The sequence below is a fragment of the Liolophura sinensis genome, chromosome 13, assembly GCF_032854445.1.
Source record: "Liolophura sinensis isolate JHLJ2023 chromosome 13, CUHK_Ljap_v2, whole genome shotgun sequence".
Taxonomy (NCBI): domain Eukaryota; kingdom Metazoa; phylum Mollusca; class Polyplacophora; order Chitonida; family Chitonidae; genus Liolophura; species Liolophura sinensis.
In genome coordinates, this window is record NC_088307.1 from 17,798,457 (window position 1) to 17,826,427 (window position 27,971).

Here is a 27,971-nt window from a genome sequence, read left to right on the forward strand (position 1 = left end):
ACTGATGATAGATGTAGGCTCTGGAAAGGTCAATTTACGTGGCAAATTTGAGATGATGTTTCCATGTCGTGGTTTCACAGCTTCAAGTAACATAAAGCGAAGGATTTTTCAAAAATTTTCTTCACAAGCAAGTTTTCCTTTACATGATCCCTAACTCCCTAAAATTATTATCAATTGACAACACAAAACGGTTGGGTGCATCGTCGTTGGTGGAAGTTGTTTTCATGTTTAATTAATTTTTATTTATTTGCTTACTGTTTTATTCATTTATTAGGATGAAGACAAAATAATCGTGACACACGATGAATGACACACAGCCTCAGCACTTAATCCTACCACCACAATAATCCCAGCCAAGTGGTCTCAATTGTAGAATCCTTTGGCCACACGTTATACTTCTCGAAAGCCGACAACGTCATGTTAATGTGTGGTGACGTAATCGGCTTACGAGAACCTATCCCACTTCTGCAGAGAGTACTCTGGCTGATTCCCTCCCCCTGACTTCAGGTGGCGCCAGTCGCTTAATGGTACGCAGAATACCTCAGGGAACAAGACTGGGTAGGATTATACTATTACCAGGTTTATCTCGCGATATCGGGTCACTTGTCATTTTCATTTCATCCAGGAAGAATGATTTGGGCTATACCGAGGACAGAGCTAAGTTACAGGATTATTAAACACAACGTTAGTACTAATGAGAGTCAAAGTCAATGAACTATGTGCCATAATCAGCAGAATGCTGGTGTGATTCGTAGCATGTCATTGTAGATGGGCTTGCGCGATTGATGAATAATTTATCCGTTATTATTAATTAGTACTTTAGATCTGTCACAGACTAAGTTTCATTAAGGTGCGTTTGTGCCGCGATGAACCGTTCTGGTTCAAAGTTAGCTCAGATCATTAGTGAAGTTAATCCCTAATCAAATAATCAAAAAGGAGTTTGTCCAGATCACTGTTTGTCCACAGGAATTCCATCATAAATAAAGAACCCCGTTTAAGCTATTCATGGTATACACACGAATCTGAGGGCCAAATATGACATGTCTATTGAAAATCTCTTCGTGTGTGGAAGTTTATGGCGTTCTAACGTCATCGGCTTTTTTTTTTGCAACTCAAAAAGGTTTTCTTTTTCTAGCGGAAATCCACGAGACGCCATTTGAAAGCAGCTTTCCTTTGAAATTTCCCCAAAGGGCTTGGATTTCCTTTACGAGATCAAATTATTTTTTTATTTCAAGGAAACTTTATCTGAAGACACCTAATCCAATTTCAATCTTTTTTGGACTATCCGCTAAACGACAAAGGCCTTGGTAAGATCTGAGAGTTTAGTTTTGTGTATCATTTTTTGTTGTAAAAGCCACACCATAAAACGAGGTCGTAGCCAAACGACATAGTAGGAAAACATTGATTCTAGACGGAATCTGCCGACAAAGGCCGATCTTTTTGGAATATTCGGATTCGCTGCTTGTTAACTTTATGCGAAAAATGCAAGATCAGTTGTTACATCTTTGTTAAGACAATATAAACTGCTGTCATTCAGTGTGCCACAAAAGCAATTCCATGGATATTTCAACATTGGGTAACACATCATTTGACCTCATGAATGTCGTTCAGAAAATGATTTACGTTACAATAATGATTAATGCTTTCTGACACATTCCACGAAAATGGCTGAGACCTCCTAGAGTTTGAACCATTGAAAAAAAGAGTCAGGCACCATTCCAAGATGTCAACAGATCTAGATGTCAATCGCCTAAATCATTCGGCCAACAGGCTCCCACAAATATAGGATGCGCAAGTACAAATCTCCCACACCAACTAATACCACTTCCACCGCTCCCTGTCTCCCCACCCCCACCCGCATCGCTACCATTATCCCTTCCCCAGTGTATATTTATCTATGCTATAATGACACCATGATTTAATTCACCCTGAACCTATTCGATCATCTGGGATAGCTTTTGTCTCCAATCAATCACGCTTAATCAAGTTGTTAAGGCTGCTTTTGGGGGCAAACATTACTGTTGACCGTGCGAGGTAGTGTGCCGCGCAAAGCTTTGTGGGGGAATCAATCGCTATTTCCGCTTGGCTTTGTAATGATTCGAGCTCCACCAATACGGATACTCGCGTAGTTGGGTATGGACAGCGTGGGATGTAGCCTACCTGTATAGATATATCGCTGAGACGCACTTGTGAGCACTATTACAAAGCTCTGTACCTTCATCATACTATACAGAACGGATGTTGAACCACAGGTGCTCAATTAATAGGAAGGTAAGATTAGTACATGTACGTGTTTTTACTCTGTTAGAATAGAGCTTGGCAATTTGGAAAGTTTACGAATGTCATTTTTGGGCAGATGAAACCAGGCAGAGCCCTGAAGGACAAACACGTAACGTTTATGGATGTTGGGAGCTGGGCACTACCCAGAGGAAAAGTCCGTTATGGTTGGCCGTAGGAAAATGGGAGGTGTTCATAGAAAAAGCTGTTTATGGCTGAATGTAGGAAACTGGACAATGGCCAAAGGAGAAACTGTTTAAACCGTTTAACGGGTAAAAAGAGGACGAGTATTCCGTGCAGGTAACACCATTTCGAGCTGCAGAAAAACCGTGTCTGGTAGAGGATATCTTTCATGTCTCACAAAGAGCTTCTGAACTCACGGCTTCGTTGGCGAAAGGCTAGTCGTTTTTTTTTTATTTATGTTTTTTTTTTAAATTTAATGTATTCATACTGGCATATACAATTCATTCCTATTTATATAATGTATGTCCACATGTACGTTGCTTTTCTGTTAGAACAAGGTATGTTCTCGCGTTTTGGGTGCCTTTTCACTTGTACACTCACTTGTGCATTCACTATTGTATAACGTATGCTCATTTGTAACAGTATATTGTCATCAAAGAGCGTCAGAGTGGATTGGCATCCACAGGATACTAACTTTCTTCTCCTGCATGTTTCTGCAATGTGAAACAGTCGTAAAGTTACGCCAAGCCTTATTACCATGGTAACACATGTATTCAATACCAGTTAAGCCATGATGTAACTTTAAACTAGGAATTTGGCAGCTTGAGAAACAATCCCCCAAGGTATCCGGTGATAGCAAAAACTGAACCTGGAAATTGTTCAGGAAAAGGATTACCGGCCTATTTCCGATATTTTTTTTTAGTTACCCTTTTCTTCCATCCTGATATTAACTATTTAAACAGCTCTTATGTTAACTGTAGCAAAGCTTGTATATATCCCGTGTGGCATTCCTACAACAACAAATAACCTTGGAGAAAACCGCTTTTCAAATTTCTACATTAAGTTTTTTTATCTTCAAAGAAAGAAAACCGAAGCTTCATACAGTTTACAGTTGAAACACGGCGAAGCTTAAAATTGGTGTCAGCTTCAGTAATCAATACAACACCATCACGTGATCAAAAATTGTTCTCGTGTTATTTCAGGTATATGTCCGCAAACCTATTTGTCTCTGTATTTTTGTTTTTATTTTACTTTTTTTGGAGGGCCGTTATTTGAGGTTTTATCATAAACAATACTTAGGAGACCAGTGCGTCTGCCATGTATGGAAAACATTGCTTCCGCCTGATTTATTTAATTGATGGATGTTCAAGGCTTTGCACAAGAATATTTCACTTCTAGAACGATTGCTAGCATTATAGTCGGAGGATACCGGGTAGAGCCTCGGGGCACATTGCCATTTTGCCCCCCTATATTTATTATATTTACGCTTAACGCCGTACACTCAAGAACTCACCACTGATATGAAGACTGAAAGGTTTTCAGGAGGAGTACACCACTGTGTCCAAAGTGAGCAGCGTCCTTGGCTAAGTCACTGACAAACCTCTGGGCTAAAAGCGGCAGCCAAAGCCTGGAATCGAACCCACGACCTCATTGATCACTTAAGTAGACAGTTGCAGTACACAAACGTAGTAACCGTCTGAGCCATAGAATTCTTTCAACCACTATAACTGCATACTCCACATCATATCTATCGCGGGACTTGGGGAAACAGGTTTGGGAAAAAACTCTTTATGTCGTATCCTCCTCAGAATGTCTCGATTGGTTATTACCGCGGTAATGTTACATTTTCTGTGCTGTAACTTTAAGGCTTTGTCTGAATTTTTGACTGACGAGATAGTTTCGTGTCCATTTTGAATTCCATTACATGACTGATCTTACACCTCGTATTGTAACTGTTTTTTTTTTGAAGCACAGTAAAGGGTATCATACAGAAGTTCTCGATGGCCATTTGCTTAAAGTGTCATTTTCGAGTTATGGCAACTTCACCTATATACACTTGACCTACGTGATGTAGGCCTACTGTAGATAAGAACGTTAAAGCCGAATCAAATACATAAATATAAACAAAAAAGGTGCATTATGTTTCGGGGTGAATGGAGTGTCCCATGGAACAGCGAAGCTCATTTCCTGTGACTACTGATTTCTGTAGTGCGATTCTTTCCTTATTGTTTATGGTAGATTGTTTTTGACAATGGAATTTCCCCAGGAGCTCCTTAAAAAGACCATATATTGGAAAAGTGATTTTCCTGCGAAGCATTCCTGTAACGAGTGTTGAAATACAACTTATTTACGGCCGCCTTGTGAAAGGTTCTATTGTTGTAGGCGTAGACGTGTGGGACACGCAAGAGGCTAGATAAGTGATGTAAGTCATAGAGATGCCAGTTATCGTTACATGGCATTAGTATCTCGTGTAGCGGACTTTAAATAATAATCATTGTCCACTGACGCGATTTGATAACAAAACGCCAGTGAGAGTTCCACTCGTATCGGAGGGATATTGAGAAAATGGGATATAAATGGGGAGAAAATAATATATAGGCCTATATAGGTCTACGTGCCCACCATGGTTTTTAGCTGATAGTGTTAGCAGTTCATGTTACACCGACACCGTCTGGCAGGCTACATTGAGAAATACACATTACCCAATATCCTCAACAACTTCGACCAGTAAAGGATAACTTTAGATGCTATATGCTACACGATGTCTGGTCGAATTTGTCGAGGATTTAGGGTAGTACTTGGGTGGGCGATGCACTTTGAAAACATAATCCATAAAATTTTGCAGATTAAAATGTAGCTAAATATCGTTCATTTAGGAACACGTATTATGAGCTTTACGGAAATGATAAAATAGCCTGTCCAGATAAAATTCCTCCAAAATACCACACTACCGTCTGTGTTCGAATCGATAGACTCGGCGATTGGTTAAATTTCTAGCTGGAAAGCTATGTCATGATTAGGAAACATATCAACAGATGCCGCAGACAAGCCTAGCTATGGAAGCTACTCACCCCCCCCCCCTCCCTCCCTCCCTCCCCACCCCACCTCCAACCTTTCCTCATTTGTATTGTGTCTCCTTATCACATGTCTCATCAGATCAGATAGGTCTGCCTGCCCTTTCCCAACGGGCCCTGCGGCTCTGAGCCTCGGGCCGTGACGGCTCCCCTTAGCCCCTTTGGGGTTAAGCTTTGCTATCCACTGTGGGGATGCCGCCATAGCCAGTGTCGTGATTGGAATCGCATGGAAAGTAGCTCATAGTGTACAATTCCAGAACACGTACATACGCGGAATCTATATTTTTTTCTATTTAACATCGATCAAACCAAATTAAGTGTATTAACTAATTAATCCGGTTCATTCGTACTACTGCATGTGAGATAAATATGTGGGAATGAAAACGGAGACAATTTTGTAGGTTTTTTCTGCAACACTGAAATTAGTTCTAGTTCTCTTTGGGAACGATTTTCAGTGGTAGGATATATTTACCACTATATATTTATTTATTTATTTGATTGGTGTTTTACGCCGTACTCAAGAATATTTCACTTATGCGACGGCGGCCAGCATTATGGTGGGAGGAAACCGGGCACAGCCCGGGGGAAACCCACGACCATCTGCAGGTTGCTGGCAGACCTTCCCACTTACGGCCGGAGAGGAAGCCAGCATGAGCTGGACTTGAACTCACAGCGACCGCACTGGTGAGAGGCTTCTGGGTTATTACGCTGCGCTAGCGCGCTAACCGACTGAGCCACGGAGGCCCCACCACTATATAAAGTGGTAGAAAAAAAAACTAAAATCAAGACAAAATGTAGGTATTTCATTTCTAGTTATGAAACACTTGGTCTGTACTTATGTGTCATGTGGCTTTATATTATACTTAGCCATAAACAGATTATCACTTTTGGAAGAATTTAAAATGCGCCAATACTTAGGCTATACCATTCATAGAATCAGGGGAAAATAAATAATGAAATGTCAGGATGAAAATGTTAAGTACAAACAGGAAATGGCCTCGTTTGATCTGAAGAGAGTAACTCGAAACCCTTTCTTTATTAAACGTTTTTAAAAAGACCTTCGATTATGAAATCCGACGTCCAAGAAATCATTAATACTTCGACATTTCCACAAACTGACATTTCATGACAGATGCAAAAACGATGATGGGCTGGACTCAGGTGCTTGTAGAAAAGTTGATTATTTCCTGTGACCTATTTCATTACATTTGTTGCATGCTCGTGGTTTTTTCTTCACTTCTCGGTTCACGACGAACAACCGGATTTTTATTTGAAAAACATGTTAATCCTTGTTTATTTAATACCCAGATACAAGTTTCTGAAAGGGAAATTGTTGTTGATTGAAAACTGCACCTGTTCTTAAAGGCATAGTCTCGGTAGTTGAGTGGGAAGGCGCGTTGCACCTTGTTTATTTGAAGATACGATTACATGTCGTATGTATAAATTGCAAATGGATTCGAAAATGGTCAAGTTTTAAATATTTTTAAGAAATTTGGTGCAAATGAATTTTGATGAAGACATGCCGTAATCTTTAATGTACAAATACATTCGAGAATGTCTAAGTTTTTCAGACATTTTATGCAAACGGGATTAGATTTTGAGTAAGATCATAAGGAGTTTTTTGTTGCACCTTTCTTAACTTCCCGTGAAGCTCAGTTTTACCTATTTATAGCTTTGAACATCAGGCCTCCTCGTAAAGAGCAGGAGATGATAAATAACATGGAGCTAAATGGGTGAAATGCTGATTTTTAGCCGATTCCGAAAGTTTAAATAATTCCATGACACTGAAACTTTCATATTTTAAGGTATATTTTATTGGTTAAGCCGTATACGCGATCCAGACCTGGCCAACCAAGTGCAACGCCGTTTCATTCAAATGTCAAATCATTGCGCGTATCACGTGATTCTTCTATGGGATTTTTTCTATGAAGTATAAAGCTGATCGTCCGAAATGTTACGTTCCCAACTCTTCACCGTCTCATCGATTTTACTTTAAGTATAGGGGGCCTAAAGTGGGGACTCCCATTAGGGCAAGGCAATTCACCTCCTTCTCTAGTCTAACAGAAAACGGGGTGTAAATACCTCCCCCAAGGGTCGGCGCAGCTTGCTTGACTCCACATCTCCACACGTTGCCGCAGATCAGTTTTGACAAACCGTTTCTTTCCACTGTCTGAATTGTTTTCTCAACTGAGAGTTCATTTAAACTGGCCTGGTACACTCGTGGAAAAAAGCTTTAACTGTAAGTCCCACATGCGGAGTTTCCCTATTAGCTCTCCGGAATAAACTGTCATCGTTCTTTCCCAAATTTGATGAATCTTTATTGGACCCATGCAGATAAATCGCCCTTCAAGATCTAAACGGTTATACATGGAATTATCCTCTCTTTAGTGTTTTTCATACCAGGAGTATCGTACAGAAACTCATGTATCTGTGTGGATATTAGCGTATGAACAGTCAACCACAAAATGGGACCGTTATCCCGGTATCTGGCCGGGAATTTCAATATCTTCAACGAACGTATTGGCGACGACGAGCACCATCTATTAGACAACAGTGTTGTTGTTGTTGTTGCTGGGGATGGTGAATTTTTTGTTTGTCTTATCTTGCAGCACATGTTAAAAAATGCATGTGAATTGCATCTTTTCCTCAAACATATGTCATTTGTTCCTGTTTTATTAATAGAGCGCATGCTACAAAATACATATCTGTGAAACACGTTGTTGTCAAACCGTAAACACAGACAAGATTTGTTTTTGAAAAAAAAATACACATCTGTGAAACACATTGTTGTCAAACCATAAACCCAGATCAGATTAGTTGGCATATAATAAAACACAACGCAGTCACAGTGGCCTAAAATCACCCGAAAATGGCCTCTATTTGAAGCAGGGACTGTGATCACAGACGACAGGTACCGCAGAATTACAATGATTTAGTTATTTGAAGCAGTAAGATGGGATGAGGGAGCTTAAGTGCGTAATCTTGGACTGTATAATTAATGACTGGGTATATGCGACATTGGCATTACGCATGCTACAAAGTGGATGCTCTGATAGTTCTGTTGATGGAGTCACCAATAACGGGACAATGAACCTGGTTATGTAATTTGTTACCATGGTTCACAATATGGCTGTGGCCGTTGAGCCACAAAGGTTGTGTTGATGAAGTCCTGATGGTTGTGTATACAGTGTCACAATGATTCTACTGATAGAGTCACGGTGGTTGTACCAATAAAGTGACAATGGAGCTGGTTAAGTAAAAGTTATCGTTGTTTACAATATGGCTCTGGCCATAGAGCCACAAAGGTTGTGATGATGACATCCTAATCACAGTGCAAAAATGGTTCTACTGATGAGGTCAAAATGGATCTACCAAATGTATAGACAATGATTCTGGAGTCCTAGTTGCCCTTCTGAGTCACGGTGGATGGCTGTGTTGATAGTGGCATAATGGCTGTGTTGGTATAGAGTCACTATGGTCTGCTACAAGGGCAACATTTATTGAGAGAGCAATCAATGAAGACTTGATTTGGGAGTTCTGTTAAGAATCGTTTTCGAGATTACGCACATCCGGGTACTTTACTCGCATGAGGCATTTGAAATCAGACGACGAGGTGAAAGATAACATGCGAATCTTAAGAAAATGAACAACTTTGGTGGATATGCAAAACCTGGTTTGAACGTATCGGCTTTGATTAACTCACATGTTATTTGGGCAATGATTTCATCACCTTGTCTGTGCGAGGAAAGTGTGTTGGCTCGAATAAAACGGCAAATGCTCGGATGTTTGCTATCTCGAATTCGGAGTCGAATATGTTAAGTTGTCGAACAGCATGACTTTTAACTGTTAAAATAGCCTACACCCGGATCAACAACACTTCCTGCGTTAACACGACGACCCTGGCATTTTACACGGTCATCTTGTTTTTCTCAGACAGGTAGCTTAGGCCGAGAGTCATGTCTAATTCTCCATCATTTCAAATTTGAATCACATTCTCCTGGATTGGATTGGTGAGGTGCAGAAGTAAAGACAACTTACTTTATCCAATCAAAAGGACGCTCTCCTTATTTTCTCATCGCGGATTTTAGTGGCGTACGGATGATAGAAATGCACAAGTAGGCGTATTTGTTTATGTATTCGAAAGTCTCTATCACCGGACAATTTCTTTTGCACCAAGTTTTCTTATTAGACATACAGTCATGTTCCTTACTTGAACAACAGTATGTAATGTCTGTCGGATCCTGTTGAATTCTCTACACGTTGGACTAGCTTGTACTAAGGAACACATAAAATAAATATTTCATATTAAACGCGTGTACAGACATATAAACAGCTGCAATCCATTATTGACAGATACTGGTGAAAAGCTACCCCACCCCACCTCGACTTTCCACTTCCTACAAGGGAGCACACGCCGCCCTCTTGGTCTGACCGCGTGACTTGGAAATTAACCAATAGAGCCCACGGGAGGGAAAATTCACCTTCGATTTACCTGTAATTAATGAGATTTTACACCTTTCAGATGGTGTTATGTTCGCTAGATGAGCTAATAGCGTGCGAAGGCATTACACAAATACGATCTCAGAAATGCTTATTTAGATTTGTTACAGGTTGTACGGTTCGGAGAAGCACTAGGCACCGGGGGTGTTAACATGCAATTCGGTATCTGTAAGCGCCCAAATATCTGCTAGGCACGATATAGGATGTAACAGGATGGTAATCCTGTGGTAACACGGCCATCCGATGCAAACTGATTTCTGGCCGATATCATAATTTACCCATAAGATGAGGAACTAAAAGCGCTTTCATTGCACGAGACATTGACTAGCCAGGCATCCCTGCTGTAATTACGCTTCACTTGGAGGCTGATAAATTGGACTCTTTATTTGTTTGTTCCGAATCACTCAGGCCTAACGAGGACAGCCAGACGGCCGCCATTGTCACGTGACCTACCCGTTTGACCTGATATTTGGTGATTGCGTACTGGGCAAGGAAAACTCCCCTGAGATCAGTATTGTCATTTTACACACAGTACCAATAAAGTATTCAGTCCTGTGTTTTTTGTTTTCTTTTTGTTTTGTTTTTCTTTTGTTTTTTTTTTGTTTTTTTTTTTGTTTTTTTTGTTTTTTTTTGGAAGGGGGGAGGAGGGGCAGGGGGAGTTATTGGAATTTAAACGCAATTATATGGATGAGTAGGTATCCCACCCAGCTCCCGTATTTAGGCCAGTTCCAGATTAGACTATTCTCTAACCGTACATCGCATTTATTGCCAGCAATCAGTCACTATGCTTATACATGCATATTGTTTCAACATTCCTGTTTCAGCTCAAACTGTGCGTTTATTGGCTCTATTTGAACCATTTCTACTCTTTGCCGAACTTTTCATTCGTTCATTAGTGTGAAACCTTAGAAAGTTCCAATTTTTTTTCTTTCCAACGATTTAAGTAGCGTTGAGGACAATGCTGGGATTAATGATATATTGTCCAGAAATTCACAGCTTCTCGACACCGCCCTAACTACAAGTAAATTAATCAATGGCTTGAATAAAGTTCCGCCATGCCGGTACCATACATTAATAATGAGCATGTTGCAATGATAAAAGAGGAGCCCATGACGGTGTACACAAATAGGTTCAAATTGCAGTTAAAACACATACATTTTTGGCTGCTGTTATGTTACAGTGGTTGTTTTTAACACATACATTGTTTTAATGTTATTGTATGCTAAATGTGATAACAACACAGCATTTTGAGTAGTTCTAGACCAGTGATGTCTGATAATTGAAATTAATATCACTGTATTTTTTCTTACCTAACTGTGCTTAATCCATGGTGCTAGGGGGCGTTAAATTAACTATTATTTAAGCATTTACATGAAGTTAGAATAAAACCTTAACTCAAGTACACGGGGGCGTATTTTAGCCGTTACGTTTAGTGATTTGCCAACTATCACTCTTTCATCTTTCCTCTGGTTTTGCTCTCTATGTTAGTATTTAAGCATTTATATGAAAAGGTAGAATAAAACCTTAACTCAGGAACACTGGCAAGGGGCCGTATTCACCGGTTACGTTTAACGTTTTGCCAACTATCACACTGTCATTGCGCCTCTGGTTTTGCTCTCTATGTAAGTCTTTCGTTTCATTTTATGAGCGAATATCGAATAGTGTGATGTACTATAGGAAAGAGCAACAGCAGTACATATTTTTGGCCGCTTTTCTGAGGCGAGGAGTATACCCATTATATTGGTATACATGATCCGTATGACTAGACTGCGGCGTTAAGTTAGGACGTTGACCAGGCACGTGGGGAAGTATTTACCCATTTCCTCCAGTGACACAAACGCAACCGTAAAACATAAAATATATGTTCTTAAATCGAAGAGGTTAAAACAATCAGTCAAATAAATACGGTATAAGTAACAACTACGTTGAGATCTTAAATTTATAATCATGGTTCGTAAATTTCTCATTATCTAAATGACGTTTATAAATCAATTCTGAAAACTGTGTTTTCTTCTTAAAACGCCTTTACATCAAACATTACAACAAGCTTTACTGCTGCGAATAGGTTTCATCACATATTATCTCTACATTACGACTTGTTTAACAGCACCTTTGATAGTTTTACCTGAAATTAAAATTACTTTTTCATGAAATGTGCCTAAAGCCTTTTTACATACAATTTAGACCGATTTAACGGCGTTTGAAATCTAAGTAAATATATCAACAATTTATTTTACTCGAATTTTGTTTACTGTTCTATTTCTAAAATATAAATTTATCAGTATGTAATCCTACTATGTAGATCGTTGGATATTCAGAACATTTTTTTCAGAAACCTAGCCTTGAGAGATACCTAACAATCCTCCCAGAGTGAAGACCAATTCAACAAGAAATGGAATTGAAATTGTGTCCTAATTATTCGACAACCCGTAGTCCAAGTGGCAGAAGCCACCCACTCGACCAGGGATCCCCACTTTCGCGTTCTCCATAACGCTCTCGGCACAGTTTCCATGATTCGCGCATGCCCAATGCGGAGGCAGAGCGTTGTTTAGGTAACCAAGTGCAGCATTTGAGTAGACTGAAGCTATTCTTGGAACAACACTGTTGTTGTGCAGACAATATGTAACGATGACTGTCTATATTAAGCCCAATACTTCTAATATTGACCTATTCACGGGAATGGGTTCAGTTCAGTTCATTGAAATATAGCGCTGTGAACCCGTGAAAATGGCCTCTATTTCATAAGTGAAGAAATCTTGCATATGACGTAAATCAACAGTCAGTCAATCAAAGAATAAATCATATATTTATTTATCTGATAGTCGTTAACACCATATTCAAGAGTTTTCTACTCATACGATGTCCGACTAGCAGTTTTGTAGGAGGAAGAAAACGGTGTGGCCGACATAAACCATTGACGTTTGGCAAGTTAGTGGCAAACTTTCCCACTTGTGACCAAAATGTGTTGACAGAGCGGTGATACACTGTATTATCTTATTGCAGCACATTATTTTGTTAAATATACCACACTTATTTTATTAATTCAACATGAAGAGTGTGAATTTGACATTCATTAGTGTTTATAATGACACTAATTTATTAGTGTTGTAATGACAGAATACATTCTGGTATCACTCAGACAACAGACTTTCTGTTACAAATAGCAGATTAGTGTTTTAGTGTATATGAGTGAACATTTTTTTGATTGTGCCATCTGATATCTGAACGGCACGACTGCGCTTTGAAACAACGATGTAATACAACGGACAGTATCAGCACCTGAAAAAAACACGTACCAATAGTACGAGCTATCGACATTGGCCATTTTACATTTTATTAAAAAATATGAGTGTGTATATATATATACCCGGGCGCCATACATGTAGATGCCATCTGCTACAAGCGGCACGTTCGATAACATGCCGGTATTTGTCAGCTGTTAGGTACTGGATTTTATTGCACCTGTTATTGTTAGAATTAATCAATAACTTGTCGGAATCACCTTGGTAAGATCTGATTATCTCTTGTGAGCGTCCTGATAGTGTAGCAGTCGAGGTGGCAATCTGTCTGCCATGCTGACATCTGCCCCCGGATGCCACTGATAATGTCAAACTACTCCCTTTACCAGCGATACACAACGCTTATTAGGGACATACGTCGCTTATATATATATATATATATATATATATATATATATATATATATATATTTTTTTTTTTTCTCAGCTACAACATACCCTAATTCGTCAACCATTTCGATCGCCTTACAGAAATAATTTGCACACTTTATGACGCTTGCATCTTATGTGACACAAACAGTTCCCTTTAGTGTTATTTTTATAATAACTGTATGCATAAAGTCCGTTGAAAAAGTGCTTTTTAGGTCAAAAAGTTCGAAGATTGACAGTACCGCTATCAGTTACCATAAGGTATTGCGTGATCAATTTGGACATCAGCTTGTTATCGATCCATAGCTCTAACTCATTCGTTCTTCATAGTATGTTCTTACCACCAGTCAGGCTGTGAGTTCAAATCCATCTCGACATCTTATTTGGTTATTGGTATTTTTTTACCTATAGGGTCAACATTCTGTGGATTTTTGTTTGTCTCACTGACTGGTTTTCTTAAACTGAACATCGTCAGATAATCCGGGTCGAGACGTCTCGAAAAGCCAATCAAATCAATAATATAAAGCATGAGAGGTATGTGGAAAGCTATCCCTTTAGCTTAAAAAAGTTTAGGAAAGTGCCTATTGAGAGCCATCATCCAGTCAGGTGTTACAAAGTAACCCTGGTGTCAGACGGATTGAGCTGCGTTAATCATGGATAAAGGCAGGGGTCGATAGGAGACTGTTGTCTAGCGACCAATCAAAGAGCTCGACAAACACGGACCGCTAGTAGTACCTTTGAGTTATTTATTTTTCCACAGATCATTAAACACACATACATTTCTCAGTTAAACACTGAGATTGCAGGTTTCCTTTCATCTGGTTTAATTGTCATTGTTGGTGTTATTGTTGCACTAAAAAATTATTAAATTAGCGAAAATGATTGCTTTTAAAATGTCCTAATGGTCGCACGTTTTTGTTTTCAATTTCACAGATTCCGGATTGAAAACAATCTAAACAAAGATGCGATTGGATACTGGAATTGTTTACGTCACAATTCCTGTTGTTTTCGTCATTACTATTTGTTGCCTTTCCAGTGTACAAAGTAAGTATTCATCCAATATGCTGAACGTGAAAACAAGTATTCAACAGCTGTTTCTTCTAAATCTCGTGCACTCCGCCCATACGTGGGAAGGTCTGCAATAAACCTGCGTATGGTTGCGGGTTTTCCCAGGGCACTGCCTAGTTTCCTCCCACCATAATGCTATATATAATTAATAAATAAATAAATAAATAAGTAAATCTCATGTGGACTAATGTGAACGATGTTTCCTGATATTCAAATGTGAATAATTGTAAATGAATGTGGTAACTTCATATTTTGAAAAAAAAAAACAATGTGTTACCCCATCGAAATAGATTTTGATACCGGTGGCATATAGGCTAATACTTACTTTTTATGACTGTTTAATGTTTACTTGGATTCAACCTGACTTCTTCCATTTGAAGTAAATGCGAAAAAAATACCAATTTTGCATAGAATGTCTTTGTTCAAGGGCTTTGTAAATGATAATTTAACAGTTTTTGAAATATTTAATATTAATAAGAGTCTTGTGTATTTTGTAATACGATTATAGGATTTAATGCTCTAGTGGCCAAGCTGTACCACGTTACTTTATTTACGTTTCAAACGTGAAACCGTCAATATCTGAAGCAATATAAATGTTTAGTTTTGATGGAATGAGTTGGAATGATCTCGTACTTTTTGAAAAACTTTTTCCAGATGTAACTGATTATGGAGAAGCCTAAAGATGTAAATACGTCTGGTTAATGTTCAATACTTCTAAAATTCAAATGGGCAGGAACATTTGCCGTTTGATGTATCTAGTTCCATTTTTGCATGAACCGTGTGTTTCTTCATAAGTGTTGTCATGATTCTGTACAGTTGTCTCCCTTAATCAAAAAACTAATATATCTTCCGGTAGGTCAGTATGATGCCTACAGCGAGGACGCCCTCGACAGTCTGACAAACGATCTACCTACAAATTCTCAGGAAATTTCCAAACGGTGAGTTATTTCCCGTGACCCACCGCCAGGTGGCACGAAAGTCCTGTCAGCGTGACGACGAGATGACTTCCGCCGCTAAGAGTATAGGTTTGACTGACAATCTCTCAACTATTTGTATCAATTGTATTGAAGTTCTATTAATGCGCTTGAGGATCACTGAGGCATATTTAGTCTCGTAGAAACACGTCTACCTCGAGTTCATGGGTGTGCAGCAGACAATGCAGTGGTGGAACGGTAAAAAAAGAAGGGCTTGAAATACACAAGCGAGACTTTGGTGTTCAGAAGGATGACGTGTGGTTGGTTTATCACTGTTATATTACAGGACCGTTCACAGGGCGACGGGTAACGCCGAACAGCTTGAGGTTTTGCAAGACTATAGCGTTTTTGGCCCTCGAGCACTTGGACAAATCAGCTATTATATCATATGCCAAACAGGTGGACCATTGTTTAATTACACTAAAACTCATGGAAAACGCACGAAGCACAGCTATATAGCTATTTTGAGATTCCGTTAACTAAATGCCGTTTTATTTATTTATTTATTTGATTGGTGTTTTACGCAGTACTCAAGGATATCTCACTTAGGCCTATACGACGGCGGCTAGCATTATGGTGGGTGGAAACAGAGAAGAGCCTGAGAGAAAACAACATTTCTGCTTGCCGTTCTCAATACATAGGGCCCACCTGTGTAAAAACTTTCATCCAAATTCCTGCATAACTTTTCCGTAAATTTTCTCACCGACAGCCAAACAATTGCCCGCAAAAAACATAACCTCCTTGGATTGTGTAATAAACCGATTGATTAGGCGATTTACTTTTCTGAAACAGCCGTAGTCATCAAATTTACTTTGCCTCGGCACATCGTAACGTTTTGTGATGTCAATTTATTTTTTCAGACAAATATTGACTTACCAGCGCATGCATGATGCAGTTAAACCTTGGCAGTGTTATCCAATCATATTAAGCCATGTACTTGCTGCACGCGATATACGTTATGTATAGGTAGTTCCGGTTTGCACGCCTCTAGCGATCTGTTAGGTTTAGTGTGACAGCTTGCTTAGGACTGCAAATAAATACTATTGCAATTACGGTAATGAGTATTTTTTCTGTTATGCATACTAAAGTAATTACCCCACTCTGGACTAGAACTATCATCCTCGTCTTTAAATATTTATGTAATACCGGATTGTACCGTCATGTGTAGTGTAAGCTATGGCATGCGGAAATGGGAAATGGAGAATGAGGCCACAGAAAAACGGGCATGATATACAGGTGCTTTGGGCGAGTTGGGAGTGGGGACGCTCATGATTGTAATCTACTCTTTCTATAATTCATTAACTCCATCCAATGAAAAGTCGTCTCCGTCCCCACTCTCTTTTCGCCTTAGGACCTCGGGGGTGAACTTGAAACTGTGATACATCACTATTCTGTATCGTTTTGCTAGCAGATCGATTATCTGGATAACACGCTAATTTTCGTGATTGTAATGTAAGCGTGAGAGATTGACCCAGCAGTTATCATACGCTGTGAAGTGTCTCGTGCAGTGATTACATTGTACGTAAGAGGCTGTACTGGTTGTTTAAGGTGTCCTTAAAATACCGGAATTTAGATTTAAGGATTTCCGTGCGCTTAACACCAATTGGATACTGAAGTGTCTATGCAGCCTCTGTGCCAATCCAAGTTATTTCATTTAATTTGTTTGGTGCTCCGTGTATGGCACAATATATGGAGAGGTGTTGTTCTCACCGCGGTCGACGAGGGCCTGGGTTCGAATCCAGCTTTTGCTAGTTCTTTTGCGGCTTTAATTCAAGAGGTCTGTCTTCTTTCCTCCACGTATAAACCTCCCCAACGTTTTACCTCTGAACCTGACGTGAAACACCAATAAATTTAAAAAAAAATAAAACATTTGTTTGACTCATTTTAAACCCAAGCCTGTTTGTTTCACTTGTTTAGGCTAAATATGACAGCTGTGTCTAGAGCAAAGTAAAGCTCGGAAATAAAAAACTCCAATAAATACATAAGGACATATTGTTTCCCACTTGTATCGATTTCTTGAATAAAGCTCTCGGTCTCCAACTCTCTTTCTAGCGTGTATTGGGGTAGAAGTACACTTAGTACTTCGAAGTCGCTTTGACAGTATTATATTTTTCTTTATAGTTATTCCGAACGTTAGTTTTACTTGCTGACTTCAAACGAAGTTATGTGCTTTGCTGTATACTGTAATAAAATCTAATACAAGGTATATAAATGTGATGAATTCTCGCAAGCTTTCGTAATTTTATGCACTGTATAACGTTGTTAATGTTAATGTTGATAATGGTGGTAAATATGTGATGCAGTAATTGTCGTATGTAAGGTAACGCGTGATTGCACGTTAATAGCGACACTGTGGTATATTTGTTGCTTGATGCACTGCCCTCTTTGTGTGGAAATTCGCACATGTTCTCACCTTCTCCAGTTTTAGCAACATTTAATGATCAGTGACGCCTTATGTGCCAAAAATCAAGTGAAGCAGACGACAGTTTCACTCCTACAGATGTTATCGGTGTCGGTGTGTTACAATCATCAAGCACAGTAAGACTGCAACTAAACCAGGCCACTGTTCTTTTACTGGCCAAAGACCGTTGACGTCAAACATGGGAAACCTCATGTAAAGCAGACGACTGTGAGCTATCACAGTGATGTTGTTGTTTCCCTTCTCTGTTTGTTTGTTTGTTTGTTTGTTTGTTACTAATGTTTCCTTTTTCGTCCCAGGTATGCACGCCTCTCTTATTCCCCTCCCAGTAGATGGTCGGATAGATCCAGATACAGTGTAGGAGATAGTTACTATAGGTATACATGGTCTGAACATCATCTTTTTCATTATCGGCATTTTGCTATATTTTGCACCAGTCACCATTCACGCACGCTTTTTCGCCTGTAGACGCACCGAAGTATAGCCTGCTTTGCTTCCCCTCTCGCCTCGGACAACCTCGGACATTTCCGCCAAGGTACCGAGGCTGTAGATAAGTTTTATATGCATGTTGAACTTTAGACCTTGCTTTGGATAATTTCATGTGTTTATTCAGAAGCTGCTATATTTCCTATAAGTCTGAATAAATCCAAAAAATTGTATAATTGTAATCTCCTTTTTATTAATTTTTCATACATTACGGAAATGTCCGATGTATTCCGAATGTTTGTACATGTTAAGTAGGCCCAGTGCAAGTAGATTTTTCCCGTTTTGATGAATGTTTACGTTTGATTGGTTGTCTAGGTATGCCAGACTGTCCCATTCCAGGGGCCGTGGGAGATGGGGATCCAGATCCAGGGGAAGATCAGGCATAAACGACATGTACAAAAGGTAAATTGTTGTAGCAGAAAAGCATACAACAGAAGTGAGCTAAACTACATTTACTTGAGCTATATGAGAGAAAAAAAGCATAGTTCATAGGTTAGTTTCACGAAACATACTCAGTGTTTGGTAGCCCTTAGCTAGGTGGACTTCATATCTCTACAACATATGTTGTCACGGAAGTCAAGCGCGCTTCATGAAGCCGACCCCAGGGGCATATATAGAAAGATAAATTTGGAAAAAACAATAAAAAGTATACCTGGGTTTGGCTATTTCATATTTTGAATGCATCTTCTTTTACGTCATTTTTCAACAGTGTGCTCTTGCCTAGTCTGAAAGCCATATACAGAGCACCAAACACCCAATAGGTTTGACGGCTACACAAAGCCATATACAGAGCACCAAACACCCAATGGGTTTGACGGCTACACAAAGCCATATACACAGCACCAAACACCCAATAGGTTTGACGGCTACACAAAGCCATATACAGAGCACCAAACACCCAATAGGTTTGACGGCTACACAAAGCCATATACAGAGCACCAAACACCCAATAGGTTTGACGGCTACACAAAGCCATATACACAGCACCAAACACCCAATGGGTTTGACGGCTACACAAAGCCATATACAGAGCACCAAACACCCAATAGGTTTGACGGCTACACAAAGCCATATACACAGCACCAAACACCCAATAGGTTTGACGGCTACACAAAGCCATATACAGAGCACCAAACACCCAATGGGTTTGACGGCCACACAAAGCCATATACACAGCACCAAACACCCAATAGGTTTGACGGCTACACAAAGCCATATACACAGCACCAAACACCCAATAGGTTTGACGGCTACACAAAGCCATATACAGAGCACCAAACACCCAATAGGTTTGACGGCTACACAAAGCCATATACAGAGCACCAAACACCCAATGGGTTTGACGGCTACACAAAGCCATATACACAGCACCAAACACCCAATAGGTTTGACGGCTACACAAAGCCATATACACAGCACCAAACACCCAATAGGTTTGACGGCTACACAAAGCCATATACACAGCACCAAACACCCAATGGGTTTGACGGCTACACAAAGCCATATACACAGCACCAAACACACAATAGGTTTGACGGCTACACAAAGCCATATACACAGCACCAAACACCCAATAGGTTTGACGGCTACACAAAGCCATATACACAGCACCAAACACCCAATAGGTTTGACGGCTACACAAAGCCATATACAGAGCACCAAACACCCAATGGGTTTGACGGCTACACAAAGCCATATACACAGCACCAAACACCCAATAGGTTTGACGGCTACACAAAGCCATATACACAGCACCAAACACCCAATAGGTTTGACGGCTACACAAAGCCATATACACAGCACCAAACACCCAATGGGTTTGACGGCTACACAAAGCCATATACACAGCACCAAACACACAATAGGTTTGACGGCTACACAAAGCCATATACACAGCACCAAACACCCAATAGGTTTGACGGCTACACAAAGCCATATACAGAGCACCAAACACCCAATGGGTTTGACGGCAACACAAAGAGGTAGAAAAAAATTGCCATTTGGAAACTTTTTGCTCTTGTTGATGACAAAGTGCAAAAAGAGAATATCGTGTCTGTTATCTAATGAAATGTTTTTCACCTGGCCTAATTTTGTTTTGTGATGTACTTTCTTCAGACTTTTGTAAGAATTCCAAACACAGCTACAAACTAAATGTTTTGCTCTAGAAAGTTTAGACGTTGTACACAGATTCTTTACTGCAGGACAATGTGCAAACTACAATTTGAGTTCTTTGCTGTTCTGAGTTTGGCTTTTAAAGTACTTACAATTTATGAGTGAGTGAATGAGTGTTTGGGGTTTAACGTCGTACTCAACAATTTTTCAGTCATATGACGACGAAGAAATCCTTAGGGTATATGTAGTGAGCCTCCTTGTGGCAGGACGGATTTCCACCGTTCTTTTATCTAATGCTGCTTCACTGAGACGACTTACCGAAGGCAAGTAAGGCGCACCGCCCGAGCCATTATACTGATACGGGCCTACCAGTCGTTGCACTATCCCCCTCATGCTGAGCGCCAAGCAAGGAAGTTACAACTTCCTCGTTTAAAGTCTTAAGTGTGACTCGACCCGGTTACATTTTATGACTTAAGTCTTAAATTGCTCCATAAATACGGGCTTAATTATATCCATTCCGAAAAATGTGTATATTCATCGCGTCGAATAAAATCTACAAGTTACATATGTGGATATTTACACTGTTTTAATCACAAGACAACTGAAATACATATTTTGATTAATGACCACTTATAAACTAGCCCGATACGCAATTTTTTTTTTTTTTTTGACTCGTGTTTTACGCCGTACTCAAGACTATTTCACTTATTCAACGGTGGGCAGCGTTATGGTAGGGGGAAATGGGGCAGAGCCCGGGGAAAACCCACGGCCACCGGTTTAGATGTACTACTTAAGCTTCCGCGGTCTAGAACACTTCTTGCATTCCGGCATCATTGAAAACTCTCAACTGGTACTCCCTGCTAATTTTTTTTATCTCATTTCTTAGATCATTCTTCGATCACTACGAAGGGACGATACTCTGCCTTTCTCTTCTTTCTCGTAATAGTGAAAAACCGTGCAAAAAATTTCTGGATCACCACAAAAATTCTAAGCTAATATATGTATTGAATATCCTCCAAATCCGTGAATAAGGTTGTCTATAAATTTGCTTACAGGCATACTGCTATACACCGACAAGAAATGCCACTCCCTTTGGCTGAAATAACGATATAGAACTGACATCCCAAATTAAAGAAGCATAGGCCTACGGAGCCATAAAAGTGACACGGTTAAACAAAAAAAATCGTAAATAGAAAAAAAAACTCAAGTTTCAAAGCCAATAAAGATCTTTGGGATGTCATGCGCACGACATCGACATTGCAGTTATCTCGTGTTCTCGAGATCTTTATTAACTTGTGCGCACGGCTTAACAAAGATCTCGTACGCACGACATAAATGTTCATATTTATTGGTCAATTTTCTCGTGAGGACGACTTATTAGAAAAGAAGACGTAAATGACACTTTGAAAGTTTGTGTTGTTTGAATTTTTCTAACGGGGACCTCCGTGGCTCAGTTGGTTAGCGCGCTAGGGCAGCGTAATGACCCAGGAGCCTCTCACCAATGCGGTCGCTGTGAGTTCAAGTCCAGCTCATGCTGGCTTCCTCTCCGGCCGTATGTGGGAAGGTTCTTCAGCAACCTGCGGATGGTCGTGGGTTTCCACCGGGCTATGCCCGGTTTCCTCCCACCATAATGCTGGACGTGAAATATTCTTGAGTACGGCGTAAAACACCAATCAAATAAATAAATAAATAAATAATTGAATTTTTCTAACTATGCCGCTTTTACGGTGCTACTGTTTTTCGATGTTTTTTCTTCCTTTAATTTTTGTTTCTAACCATGTAACTTTTGCCGCTCCGTAGAAGAAAGAATTCGGTTGAATCAATAATCGATGGGTTTAGTTTGAAGGTCAGTATAGTGGCTTCTATATGTGACTTTAATTAGACTGAAATGAAGCATGACTTTGCCTACTGACGTCGTATAAGTTGATTTGCTGTATGCTGGTAATTTTACATGAATTCGTATATAAATATGCTGAGGTGAATTTACAAAAGGCCGGATTTTACAGATTGGGTGTGACCCATAGTTATGATTTAAAATCGAATAACGTCCAATAAATAAGGATTTAAGTGTTCGTGTCGTTTGGATTGGTCGTTTGCTGTCAGTTAACACCATACACATTTTCTTTTTCTCTCAACCAAGGTTTGCTCTTTTCAGTCTTCAGTTTTGGCCAAAACTTCAACCATGAAGGGTCATTCCAAATCGATTATCACACACCCTATTTCCAAAACAACCTAAATCAACAAGCAGTTTTCAAAGGAATATGTGAGGAATAATATATAAATAGTTACTAAAGTTGGTTACATGAAAGAGATAGCCAGTCATCAGTTTTTCAATGATGCAGGCTGGAACGTTGGAAATTCTAGGCATGACATCCAATTAAAATTTCAAACTCTTAGTCCGTGATTAATTCCCAAGTCGAATACAAATATAGATGTCTCAGCTGTGCTTTGATTGCAACTGTTATAAAAGCACCATGTGTATAGATGTAATAAACGTTGATGGTTATACTTCCCCTAGCCCCGGGTTAAGCCTAATTAGATATCATTATCCTGAAACTTTGCAACAGGTCGTGAGACTAGAGTGCCATATTCACCGTAGAATTTCAGAAGTTTAGCAGTATCACAAGTAAGCAAGTTTCACTGAAATTTCCCGAATTGTACAGGGCATTGTTTACTTGACCCATAATTTCCGGGTTTGTTAATTTTCTTCAAAAACTTGACAATATGCAATTTTGCTTTCGGCTATGGCCACATCATTTCTGAATTCCTCTCCCTGAGGTAAGGCATTATTTTTAGGAACACTATTTTTGTTTAAAAGTCTACCATTTGCCTAATTAACTAGTGCCTGTTTTTATTCATCCAAAATAAAATGCTTAATTTTCTTTTTATCGTGTATGACTTGAGTTGCTGTAATAGCTACAGGTATACGTAACGATAATACCGTGTTTAAACCTCGTGTAATGTAGTAATCTAGGCTTATCATTTGCCTTACATTTACCTAACAAAAAAAATGTTAATAGAAAAAATAACGCAAGTTTCAAAGCCAATAAAATGCACAAGTATGTCTTGCGCACGAGATCTTTGGGACGCCATGCGCACGAGATCGACATAGCAGTTATCTCGTGTTCTCGAGATCTTTATTAACTTGTGCACATAACATTCATTTTTATTGGTCAATTTTCTCGTGAGGACAACTTATTAGAAAAGAAAACATAAATGACACTTTGAAAGTTTGTGTTGTTTGAATTTTTCTAACTATGCCGCTTTACGGTGTTACTGTTTTTCGTTGTTTTTTCTTCATGTAATTTTTGTTTCTAACCATGTCACTTGGGTTCCTCCAATAGCAACAGGTATACGGTATGATAATACCGTGTTTAAGCCTCGTGTAATGTAGCAGTCTAGGCTTGTCATTTGCCTGGTTTCAGTTACCGTGTATCACGTGGTTTCTTTTTTTGACTACGGTGCAATAATTCTTCTGAGTTCTTTACCTTGTATAGCGTCACCTTGCATACGTTAAGTATGGCTACTGACTGATGTCTATCTGGTGCTTATGTTCCATTATCTAGCCATGTATATCTGTTTTATCTAGTTCAAGTCCAGTTCATGTTGGTGTCCTCTCCGGCCATATGACAGAAGGTCTTGCAGCAACCTACGGATGGTCGTAGGTTTCCCCTGGGCTCGGCCCCGGTTTCCACCTACCATGATGCTGACCGCCGTCGTATACGCGAAATATTAGAGACCTTTAATTAGAAGTTGCAGTATGAAACTTGTAACTTCTAACTACAAAATAGAATTAGTTTACCTATTCTAGTATGAAGTTACAAGCTATACGTGTGACTAAAGTTCTCAATTCTTGAGTATCGCGAAAACGCCAATCAATCCAATCCAATCCAATCTAATCAAGTATACACACTTTCCTATGCGGTATCTCGTACTGACTGACGCTGTAGCCTATTAAGGGGGGATAACTCTTGAGGTACACGGGTTTGATTTTGACTGCATTGATATTTTCCACGGTTTCTGTAACAATGTCACGAAATTCAGACAGAAGAAACTTATCTTGTCAAACTCCCATCTGGAATAGTGACTTATGTAGCTGATCCATGCAGGTACAACGCATCATCAAAATATCAGCATGGGCTGAGCTCCACTTTGAAAGTTACAACTGATTGGGATGAGGTCATGACATGTAGTCACCAAAGTTTTTTAGGCTTGGGTTGGCGAGTGGTCACAGTCCCTAACCACTTGTTTACTTCAGATAAAATTCATGTTTGATTTAAATGAGCAGGTGTACATACTGACAATCGAAATGTATCATAACTCTTTTTATGGTCACAGGTATCATCATAAATGTATGCCGAGAACATGCGTATTTCCAACGTCATTGAAAACTGTTGTCGGCTTCTCTTTGCACGATTTCATCCTACTTTTTTATTTCATTTGGGGTTTGTGTTAAACGTCCTATTAGAAATTGGCCTGAAACGGCCATTTTTGTTGACTGCTGGTATGCAAAATGTCAGTTATGAGACATATAGACCCCCCGTCTTCACTCCCACTCCAAATCCCGGACCCAGTTGATTAAATTACCTATGTGTAACCTGTACAGACGTCTGGTTGGAGCTAGAGAACGGCTAGCATTTAGATACAGTGATTTAAGGCCCATAGGGTACGTTCCCTTTTGGTTACTGGAAGGGTAGTGAGTACTGGAGGATGTAGTGGCCACGAAAGTGTCCATTGGTCACCGGAGACCACCGAGTTTGAAGTTGGTAGAGTCCGTAGAGTGTAACCTCACGCGAATTGACGAGACTTCTGGAACAATGAGACGTCAAACCGTGTTGCCCCGGACGTCACTGAATCTTGCCATCAGTGGCGGTTAGATAGACGAATTGAACAAACCCACGCAGTACATCTTTGTAATTTTAAACTCATGTTGTTTTCTTTGCAGGTATAAGGCGCCATGGCTGTTTCTCCCCAACAACAGCCGGTGCTACAGGCAGCCATGTAGAAGTCACCTGAACTGCTGTCGTCGCTACAATCTCTGCGACCCGAACATTAAGCGTTGTATCGACTGTTGGTACGGAAAGTCCTGTCGAACCTCGTCCGACTGCTGCGAGAGATTCCCCTTCTGCAACTCGGCCCTGGGGCGATGTCAGAACTGATCTGTCTGGCGCCGGTCCATCACTGGGATCCCGGCCACCATACCGTACCGACGCCATCTTGAAACAGAGCTGAAACCCAACCGTGCCCAGTTTTCCTGACCGGAAGTCAAACATACAATTTTGTTTTCTGACATTTCCATGACGTCATTAAAGTGTGTGGTTTTACGTTTCATTATCTGGCTAATAATTCAACTATTATATTTTGCTTGTTCGTACTGATTGGGTGTATTCGTTTATAAAGTGTGTGATGTTTCTCTATAAAGGGCTTATCCAAGCCCCAGTCTCAATCAAATTCGCCAGCAGTGAAAAACAAAAAAAAAAGACAACAGTTTTCATCAAATAGAAAGAAGTTTCCTTATGTACATGTAAGCTAAATCCCTTTTCCTCAGAGTATTTTATTTTTGCGGATTAAATGTGATCTTCATTCTTTTGTTCCACTATTCACACTAATAACTCTGCGTTATTAATTACTGTGTTGAGGCGTATATGGAATTCCGGAATTTAGCGTCGTTGTCAAACGGCGCCTAACTATTTTTGTATTCATGTTAAATGCATGTGCTCAAATAAAATTGTACTTCCGGAAGAATGTGTTGATTTGGTACGTTTTTCATGGGTGTTACGTGTACCCAAGTATATTGCACGTAAATAGGGACCGAGTCATATTCATCAAGAGTCTTCCGAGACCGAGTGGTTATAGCGTGTTAGCGTAGTACAATAACCAAGGAGCCTCACACCAATGCAGTCGTGGTAAGTTGAGCTTATGCTAGCTTCTTCTCCGGTCGACCGTTAGCAACATTCAGATGGCTGTGGGCTTCCCCTGCGCTGGCCGTAGGTAGAAGAAGTAAAATATTCCTGAGTACATGGCGTACGTCACCAGTCAAATAAAATATGTATCACAACCTTGTAAAACCTGTACAGTCATTTATTAACTGTATGTTTATGGCCTTTTAATGGTTTGTTGTTATGAATGGCTAGAATCAAAGCGCCTGATATGGATGTAATACCCGCTCCGCACTGCAGTTCAATGGATACGAGCTTTAAGCGTGATCCAAGCTGTTGTACAGGAAAACATCTTTCCATGATGTAGATCTAAAACACCTTCCGTGATATAGGTTATATACACTTCTTATTCTATAACATCATCTATCAATAGGGAACACCACCTCATGCATGGCCGATAGGCACATAGCCTGTGTTACCAATAAAAGCAAAATACACCACTGCCTCTGTTTGCTGAGCTATCCAGGTACATCATCGCCTTGGTGTGAAAACTAAATATGTTATTAATAGTGCCATTCCGAGAACCAATGTCACACGACCAGAAACCTTTAGCCCCAAAGTCATCGCCCTTGACAACATAATTTAATGTATATGGCGCTATACATTATGCAACTATTGCACATTGCAGAGCGGAGATTGAAGACAAAAGTCGATGAACGCAAATGTAAAAAATGCCCAATGAATTACCTTTCACAAAACATTCTCCACGTCTGTGCACGTGTTGTCGACCCTTATAAAGCTTTCAGTCTTAACAATCATTTTAACATTATAAATAATACAGGTACGAGTCTGGTATTTATAGATTGGCAATGATTTTTACTGTTCTATAAAAACAGAAAATTTTATTTAATTAGCTAATTTCCAACGGATTCATTGTCAAAAATTTCCGGTATAGCCGCTTTAACCAGCAGTTGAAATTTAACTTAAAATATAAATAACAAAAAAATAGCTTACGGGGTTTGTTTTTGAAACATCTTTCTTTGATCTGTCATGTCTGTTAAACAAATCCATCCGAACTCTTAAGGGAATTCCCCTTACGTTTCAACGAGGATAACTCCTGCAGGCAAATAAGCCTAGATTCATTGAAAAGACAATATCAAGAAGATATACATGTACTTGAAGCATATTGTCAGTGGACAGAGACGAAGTAAGAAAATTAACAGCTGATTGGAGAGTCCTATTATCATCACAAAAGTGAGTAGCAACAGTTAAATAACTGGGATAACAAATTCAGGGCAACATTCATCAAAATTCTCCAGTCAAATTTTTCGTAACTTTCTGAATTTTCTTTCCATTTTCTTTAGGGCAGTCAGTTGCAATATTGTTATTCATTAAAACAACAAGAAAAACAAGAAATGATGTCAGAAGGATATCCAAAATTTTATATAAAATACATTGAGGTGCAGTTCATCATAGAACATAGGTCTGGTGCTTTTTTCAGCATTTAGTTAAAATAGTTAGAATAGCTTTTTTCAGCATTTAGTTAAAATA

General features: G+C 39.6%; 1 protein-coding gene across 3 annotated transcripts in view; it reads left to right on the forward strand.

Annotated features, from left to right (window-relative positions):
- LOC135480687 (uncharacterized) overlaps positions 1 to 26,276 on the forward strand; it is a 79,852-nt gene extending 53,576 nt beyond the window's left edge. The window contains exons 1-6 of one of the 3 annotated variants that reach the window (XM_064760589.1): positions 2,154 to 2,271; positions 14,416 to 14,526; positions 15,407 to 15,488; positions 18,243 to 18,320; positions 18,745 to 18,831; positions 25,487 to 26,276. In XM_064760589.1, coding sequence (XP_064616659.1) covers positions 14,445 to 14,526; positions 15,407 to 15,488; positions 18,243 to 18,320; positions 18,745 to 18,831; positions 25,487 to 25,700 — 543 coding nt within the window. In that variant the 5' untranslated portion in view covers positions 2,154 to 2,271; positions 14,416 to 14,444 and the 3' untranslated portion in view covers positions 25,701 to 26,276. Of the gene's footprint in view, positions 1 to 2,153; positions 2,272 to 14,415; positions 14,527 to 15,406; positions 15,489 to 18,242; positions 18,321 to 18,744; positions 18,832 to 25,486 lie in introns of those variants that run through there. The other 2 variants (XM_064760588.1, XM_064760591.1) reach the window with 2 other exon arrangements.
- Positions 26,277 to 27,971: the final 1,695 nt, after the last annotated feature.